At 48.1% G+C, this 8822-nt stretch overlaps 1 protein-coding gene across 1 annotated transcript in view; it reads right to left on the reverse strand.

The window, feature by feature from the left end:
* The window catches only part of Stambp (STAM binding protein), a 27639-nt gene extending 20469 nt beyond the window's left edge, over positions 1-7170 (reverse strand). Inside the window, exons 1-2 of the mRNA XM_021190675.1 lie at positions 7077-7170; positions 5054-5270 (exon numbers count right to left, since the gene is read on the reverse strand). Coding sequence (XP_021046334.1) covers positions 5054-5256 — 203 coding nt within the window. The 5' untranslated portion in view covers positions 5257-5270; positions 7077-7170. The remainder of the gene's footprint in view (positions 1-5053; positions 5271-7076) is intronic.
* Between the last annotated feature and the right edge of the window lie 1652 nt (positions 7171-8822).

Consider the following 8822-nt stretch of genomic DNA (forward strand, 5'->3'; position numbering starts at 1 on the left):
GGGGTGGGGTATAGGGAACTTTTGGGATAGCATTTGAAATGTAAATAAAGAAAATAATAATAAATAAATTAAAAACTGTGAAATCTGTCCGTTATTGCTCTTGTGACCTTGACCTCAGGAAGTTTCTCCTGGGACTCATAACCCTTCAGAGAAGACTGCTGTGCACCACTTCCAGGCATATGCAGCCTGCGCTGCACAAGCAGACGCCTAAGTAACTGTGAAGGAAGCTCCATGCAAAATCAGAAACTTATTTAACCATAGAGACTCTGACAACACGAGCTCTGTGGGTAAAGCCCCACGCTGTGCAAGCCTGCTGGGCCCAGCAACCCCTCCAGAAGCAGGATGTGACACTCAGAGCTGTCCTTTCACCTCTGAACATGCAAATCACAAGTTACCCACATACCTCCCCGTACTACACCAACGATGATGACTAGTACTACCAAATAATAATAATGACGATGATAATAGTAAATAAATAAAGGGCTGTGTACATAGTCAACATCTGCCATGTGTGCATATGATTATCATCAGTAGCAGTCACAGGAACAAAACATGAGGATGAGAATCATCTTGGAGATCTAACGCCAGGGTCGGAAATGTCCTGGGTGCAGCACAACACAGCAGTGGTGTGGAGGGTGCTTTTGTTTGGGGTTATATCTGGATGCAGACTAGAGAGAGCAAATACATCAAAACAAAGACACGTCAGCAAACACGAAAAACACCTGACAGAGCAACAAGAAAACCAGGAAACAAAACGCGAAAGGCACACAGTGAATATATGGCGCTCAGCTTCATCTCTGATGAAGGAAATTCTTAACAAATGCGAGATAGCGGTTTTACCATCAGATTGGCAAAGGCCTAGAGGTCGGTTGGTGCCTGCTGTAAGCTCAGGTGTAGGAAGATGTGTGTTTCCATGTGTTATCAAGACTGTAAAGAGAACTAACCTTTTTTCTTATTGGAAGGAAAAGATGGAAGACAATTATCCAGAATTACAATGTACATATGCACAACACCTATAGCTTGGCTTCAAGGAATTCAAGATCAACATAACTACATCTATGCACACGCCAAAATATACATACAAGAAGGTTCAATATGGGGTTACAAAAGCAGGGAAGCATCATGTCCATCAAGACAGGATAACTACATATGCACATGTGAAACAAGGTTACCACTCATTCATTCAAAAACAATTTACTGAGCATCTCTAGAAGGTGCCAAGCTGGGCTCTGAAGGCAGCATTCCCCTCACTGCAGAGCACCCATTACAATGGAGAACAGACATTAAAAAAAAGTATATAAAAAAAATCAGTACTATTGGGGGTGGAGAGATGACACAAAGGTTAAGAGCACTGGCAGATCATCCAGAGGACCTAGGATAGATTCCCAACACTCATATGGAGGCTCACAACAATCTCTAACTCTAGTCCCATGGGATATGACACTCTCTTCTGGCTTCCTCTGACACCAGGCACATATGTGGTACGCAGACATACATGCATATAAAACACCCCCCCCACATACACACATAACATAAATACATACCATTTAAAAAGGAATCATGCAAGGCAAGTCACCAATACCAGGAAAGGGAACAGGTAGAGACTGGGGCACGGGACTGGAGATGGAAAGACGCATAAGGGACGCATAAGAGATGGCATCTGAGCAGGGACTGGATGAGAGCTGGCTATGGAGAGATCCAGGAGGCTGTTCAGGTTGAGAAGGCTCCACGTGTACCCATGTGGAATATCACTAAGAGAACAAGCTCAGGACAGAATACAGACGGTGTATTCATGCATTAAGGCCAAAGGTGCATGGATGCTTGCTTGTATATGTATAAATGCTATCTTGTTGGAACAAGTCCATAGGTGTTATTACGTGTGCCAGTTGGGACATTATTATTGTTATTATTCCTGTGTGTGTGTGTGTGTGTGTGCGCGCGCGCGCGTGTGTGTGGTATGGTGTGTGTGTGTGTGTGTGTATGTGTGTGTGTATGCACTGTGTGCAGACCTAAATGTGCCACAGTACACGTGTGGAGATCAGGGGACAACTTGTGGAGTCAGTTCTATCCTTCCTTCACGTGGGCTCCAGGGATTGAACACAATACTTGCATGGTAAGTGATTTACCCATAAGACATCTCTCTAGCCTGCCATTCAAAAAAATTTTTTTAAAACTTGAATTCCTCCCTTCTAATGTCTGAGGGAAAATGATCATGAACAAGTATTTTTGTATAGAAACAGTTCACTCAGAAAGTCATGTGGACAGTCAATAAAAGATGCACTAAGGATCCTTATCTCATGTTATCGAAGCCTGAGCATGGGAGAGCCCTTCTTTGGTCTCTAAACCCCAATCCCAGTAAACGCCTTCAATAAGGGTGATGGTTCACTTTCGGAAGGAGGATTTGTGTTGGAGGAGGCTCACACAGCACAGTACACCAGGGCTGCTTGAATATTCTGACTCCCTCCTGTGCAGCCTCCTGATGCCCATAAAAAGCTGTGAAAGAATCCACAGGCTGCCTTATTGTCTGTGCTCATCATGAAAGTATGTACTGATCCCACATGCTGGAGATCTTTCTTCTATACTGGGGTCTGCAAAAGGCAACACATTCCTCCAGCAGGAAAACTACTACCAAGAGGGGAGATATGCCTGACGTCATCAAGATGCCTGAACCTCGCTGGGAGGAAGGACAGACATGCCTTTTAAATCCCAAACTAAAGCATCCATGAAAGGTCCAGAACAAGATTCTTAAGAGCGGGGGAGGCAGGAGGGTGGTGACATAGATGCCTACCTCCACGTCCCCCCACACACACACCCCAGCTGTACTAACTGGTAAAGTGAGCCACTTGGTGTAACCTGGCAGGAACACACTAAGTGAAAACCAGTCTGAACCCCACTGGGCTAGCACTTCTCAGCAGCCACCCGCCTGTCATTTCACAAGCTCAGAATCAGGGTCTGGAATGCAGGTGCCAGGACAGTGAAGGTAGCTGCATCTCCTGCTTCAGGCTTAGTCAACACAGTGCAGTCCCACATCAAATCCCAAAGCCAACACATCAAGCAAACGAAATGCATGCCCCATCCAACGCATGCCCCATTCATAACTCTGCCCCAGGCCTAGCTCACCATGTACATGGACAGACGCCCTGTCCCATGTCAGTCTCACCACTAACACTGATGTTTAGACAGATTCTGTGTCACTGAGCTGCATCTACAGCCCTATATGGACTCTTACAACATTGATACATTCGATTCTGTTTCTTAGGAACTTGTTACAGTTACCGCCCTCTATTAGACCATTAGGTCCGCTTTTTTTCACAAGATCTCTTTATGGAAAAACCTGCTCTAGAATTTGCCCCCCTAAAACACAGCGGACTTCTTATCTCCATTCAGTGACTTCCTCATTATTTTACTTTGTATCTCTACAAAGCGCTGTCTAAGCTGGGTGTGGTGGTGAACATCTTTAATCCTAGTAGTCAGGGGCAGGGGCATCTGTGGGTAAGGCCAGCTTGGTCTTTAGAGTGAGTTCTAGGACAGCTATGGCTATGTTGAGAGATCCTGTCTCAAAAACAAAACAAAAACAAAAACAAACAACCCCCCCCAAAAACCAAAAACAACCCACCTCCCCCCAAAACCTAAAAAACTAAAACAAAACACTCAAAAAACCAAAACACTAAAAGAAATAACTCCCTCTACCCCCAATCAAACACCAACCTGTCTATTACAGGGTTTGGCAAAGTAAAACTAATGATCGAAATCCAGCTAGCCATCTCTTTTTGAACACAAGGAAACAAAAACAGACACTGAAGCTTGCCAAAGCTAAGGGAGGGGTGCTACTGGCACCTAGTGGGCACAAACCAGGAATGCTGCGAATTTCCTCCACCACGGAGATCAGCACAGAACCAGGAAGCATTCCCCACCGTGCCAGCTCTGTGCTTGAGGGGACTGACAAGCCTGGCGTGCCGTGACTGATGTACTGAGAAGAAACTCGGCGTGGTATGACTGATGTGCGTGTGTCTGTCTGGGAGGACACACGTGGGGCTGGTGAGAGTCTCTTGTAGGGACAGGAATGGGGATGGGAGGTTTATTATGGTCTCTACAAACTGCCTCCTGTAAGTCTAAATGGAAAATTAAAAAAACAAAACAAAACCCATGCTTTGGATGGAAACTTGAAACAAGAGCCGTAAAACCTTGGAGGTGTCACTGCAAACTGAAACCCAAGTGCATTCTTAAGCCCGAGTTTGCTCTTCAGTGGAACAGCACGGGAGGGGGATGCACGTGCTTCGCACACACCGCCCCATGAAGATCAGTAAGATGATGCCAGGGAAACCTCTCCGGAGCCCCCAAGTTCCTCTGAGTCACCGGAACTGTTCAGGTCCTGTTGTACTAAACTCACAACTAGATGTGACAAGCACAACCTTTACCACACCGTCCCCTCCCTCAACCACATACCACTCTTGTCGCTGGGGCTTTGGGAGTCATTCTCTGGGGTCGGCCTTGAGATCTTGTATTTATGCTGCCCTCCCAAGTGTGATGAACTAACAGCTCAGGAAAGGCCTCACTGTGATGAGTCACACGGACAGCAAGTGGTCCAGAGTCACCTGGAGACTGTGAATACAGCAGTGACTAAGAAGGAAACCTCTTCCCTGGGCCATTCTAAAGGCACATGGTGAGCACAGGAGTCTGGACTCTTGTTACACACCAGCAGTGGTCCTGTAACCGCCTGCCTGAGCAGAGAAAGGGCAGTCAAAACACTCTCCGATGCAGACACGTCCTGCTTACCAGCTAACTCTTTTGTCTAACCACTGGGACATGTGGTCACAGCCCAAGAACCAAGCCTTCTACTCAGGAAACTCTTAAGTCAAACACCACCACCTTCTGTCCCTGTGCCTACGAATGGCAAGGACGACTCACATGTGGAAGTTGTCTGGAACCCAATCAATGGTTGACATTGTCCGGGACCCCACTGTCAGCAACTGTGAGAACCACAGGTGAACCCAGGGGTAGAACACAAGGGATGCCAGTCACAGGACCCAAAAGAGAACTGTAGGTGTCTTACGTGATGTACTTGTTGTAGAGGATAAAGGCATGTTCAATGTTGCCTTCTTCCGAGTAAACAGACGCCATGCGGATGATCTCAACTCCGGAACGATAGTAGCGACGGGGTGGAATGTCTTCATTTAACTCAACTGCACTCCCAAGTTGGGACAGAATCCTCACCCGGTCTTGGGGTGGGAGGCTCACATCCCCATGGTCAGACATTGAACCAATAAGTTCTGGGACAGAAGAGAGAAAACAGGGAACATCAAAGCCAAGGCCATAGCTTCCCAGGGGTCAGCACAGGATGAGTGAGTGTATCACAAACCTCCCAAGAAGTTAGAGAAGGAGGCAGGCATGGTGGAGCACACCTTTAATCCTATCACTTGAGGAGCAGAGGCAGGTTAGATCTCTGAGTTCAAGGCCAGTCTAGATCACCTAGCAAGTTCCAGGACAGCCAAGGCTACAAAGAAAGACCCTGTCTCAAAACAAAAACAGAACACAAAATGAACAAACAAAACATTAGAGAAAATAAAACACTACATACAGTGGTTCTGATCAACAAATTATCCCTCCTGGCCTCATGTACACCCAATTCTTGATTTGAGGACTGACATAGGTTAAAAAAAAAACAAAACCCAAAACCTTGTCCTGCAATTTGATGGTACGAGGAGTGCAGCCATTAACAGGGCACTGTGGATTGGTCTTACTGCTACCAAGAGTTACTCTCCATCAGTAGGAGGCCCACCCAGAGCACGGCGGTGGTGGGAAAGCATCTTTTTCTTGTTTCTTTATGCAGATGCCCACTTCCGTTTACCCAGTCCCTGGCAGGGTGTGTTCAGCGAATCCTCAAGGAGACTGCCTGGTTAATTCATGTTGACCATTTGATCCCACCAGAGATGAAATGGTATTTTCCGGAATACACTTCCTCAGTTTTGAACACAAGGTTAGTGTGGGGCTCCTTTCTAGGGTGAATACTCCTGACGCTGCTCACTAAACCACCCTTCGCTTCATCCCATTCCATTCACCACTTTCAGGGTCAGGTAGTTCATGCTTGGAAGCATCAATGTATGCTTGTCCCCACAAGCCAAGCAGGGTGTAAATGGCAAAGTGACAGTACCTCAGTTGGGGTGGGACACTCTAGGAGTTCCTACTCATTGGTACCCAAATTGTAGGAATTTACATTCTTCCTAGATGTTGCTTCTGGGCTCCATGGCACCATCATTGCACATAATCCTGAGTGGAACGGGAGTTGTCGGTGTGCATTGGATATCAGCACACCCTCGCCAGCCTGTTCTAGAGCACACTCATCTTGGGTCTGAGCAGTCTTGTTTTTCCCATCTGATTCCTCAGTCAGGATTCCCGTCTGCCCGGGGAGATGCAGATTACAGCGTTGTACCTTCAGCTGTCGTTTTTTCTAAGTTCTACTCATCTGTCCTCAGAGATTGTTTTCTCTAGGCCAGCTCTGCTTTAGCTTGCCCTAACTTTGCGGTGGCATTTCGTCCACGAAGTTTCCCCACTAAACTCCCTTTTCTAGCAAAAGCTGGGGGCTGCTAGGAATGTGGGGACATTGCGAGTGTAAAACACATCCTCTTGAGAGTGTAAATCTGCCCACGTTCCTAACCGCCGAGTGGGCAGAGCCCAGAAGAGCTCATTGGCATGGGATGCTGGACATCTGGGCACCTCTCAAGAGAGAGGCACTTGTGGGTAAAGAAAGGACCATCCTCCAGAAGCCATCGAGTGGCTCGAGACAACATAGGGTTCAGCAACCCTGCAGAGCGTGTGCATCGGGAGAGGGATCCAGCAGTAACTGCTGGTGGCGCCCATCTAGAAGGCAGTCAGTCAGGTTTCTCGAAAAAATGCAAGGAGTGTTGAGACCAGGCCTGGCTGGCTGGTCTGGAGCCAGCCCTGAAGACAGGGCCATCCCAGAGCTCGCGCGCGGCCGGCCGGGGCCAGGGACACGGACCCACACTCACGGCCTCTCCCCGCAGGGTCCCACCGCACCAGGATCCCCACTCCCGCTGCATTCCCGGGACCCTTCCCACCTTTCGTGGAGGATGACAGTCGGAGCTTCCGGAAACGTCACCTCCGATGACACGCCCACTCTCGCCACTCCTTCAATTACGCTCCCCGGATTTAGGACCTGGTGTGGTGAACCGGTGGGTGGGGCTGGAATCTTCCACCAATGAGAGGGAGCGCTACAGAGGTCCTTTTGGTAAAGAAAACGAACCAGGAAGGAAAGGGAACCTAGTGAAAGAGGGAACAGCTGCAGAAACCAGTATGCTTTTTTCCCCCATTAATTTATCTTTTTATTCACTTCACATCCCTATCGTTGCACTCCCCCCTCTTCCCTCCCCCCCCCCGACGCACAATCCCTCTCTTCCCTCCTCTGTATATCCCACTCCCCCTGACTGTGGCACATCAAGTCTTGGCAGCGCTAGGCTCATCCTCTCCCGCTGAGGCCAGAGAAGGCAGCCCAGTTATGCGAACGGGACCCACAGATAGGGAACAGCTTTAGAGACAGCCCCCACTCCAGTTGTTGGGGGACCCACATGAAGACCGAGCTGCACATCTGCTACATATGTGCGGGGACCTAAAACCAGCCTGCTTATGCTCTTTAGTTGGTGGTTCAGTCTCTGAGAGCCTCCGAGGGTCCCATTCTGAAGCAGGAGTTTCCTGGCTCCTCCATTGGAATAACAGCGAATTAATATTTCAAGGGGAATCGCTATCTAGCTTGTCATTCACAGCAAAGCTGACATCGCCGGTTCAAACAAAACATCACGGACTTCCTATCTACGTAGCCACCTTTTGCCAGTCGGTCCTGTTTTTGTTTTTAAAACTTACATTAATTTTTATCGCGCATGTGTGTGTGTGTGTGTGTGTGTTTGCACGGTGAAGCTGTGTGCAAGTGAGCATGCCATGGAACAGGAATTGCCAGAGGACAACTTGTGGGACAGTTTCTTTATTACGCTATGATCAAGTTCTGGGGACTGAGCTAAGGTTAGCGGCCCTGGCAGCAGGTGCCACTACCCTCTGACCCTTCTCCCTAGCTCGTGTTGGTTCTGCTTTAACTCTCTTCACAGCCCTCCCTCCTGTAGGATTCTCCTAAAATACGATTTCTCAAAAGAAGGGAGATTTTCTGACTTACATCTCTCTCCCCAATGCCTACCATAACGTGTGGTCCCACACTCAACACACATTCTTGGATGTTCAGGTGTTATTGAGATAAAGGGTGTCTGTCTCACGGTCCTCAAGATGACAGGGATAGACTAATCAACTGTAAATGTGGAGGTGACAAGCTGATCATTGTGTTCTTGGAACCAAATCTTCTCTACGAGGCAAGCAGAAACAGAAGTAGAAGGCACAGAGATGGGGTGCACTCATCATACCGCAGGGGTGCTTGAGGGGCAGCAAAGAGGAGTGAGATCTTAGTTCCTGCTCTGAAAGGCTGTAGGTGTGAGATGCAGCAGGAGGAGATCCACCTGACTGGGCCGTGAGCTCCCTGCACCACGGCACTGCACCAGCCCGTCTTAAACTCCACTGAGGAGTGAGCAAGTGTGAGGAGGAGTGTGTTTGTCTAAAGACAATCTGGCCCCAGCGTTGGCCTCTTTGCTGTGAGCTCACTGGGACTGAAAAAGACGAGAAGGCAGGTAGACGTCACCACTGAGGGGAGGTGCTGTTTACACTGGTTCAAACACAGAAAAGGCACCAAGGCATTAGATTTGTGTACTATTGCAGGCACATTGCATACCTGATACTTATCTCCAGCTAGAGAACACACCTCAATTAAC

This window comes from Mus pahari, chromosome 2 (assembly GCF_900095145.1).
Source record: "Mus pahari chromosome 2, PAHARI_EIJ_v1.1, whole genome shotgun sequence".
NCBI classification, from domain to species: domain Eukaryota; kingdom Metazoa; phylum Chordata; class Mammalia; order Rodentia; family Muridae; genus Mus; species Mus pahari.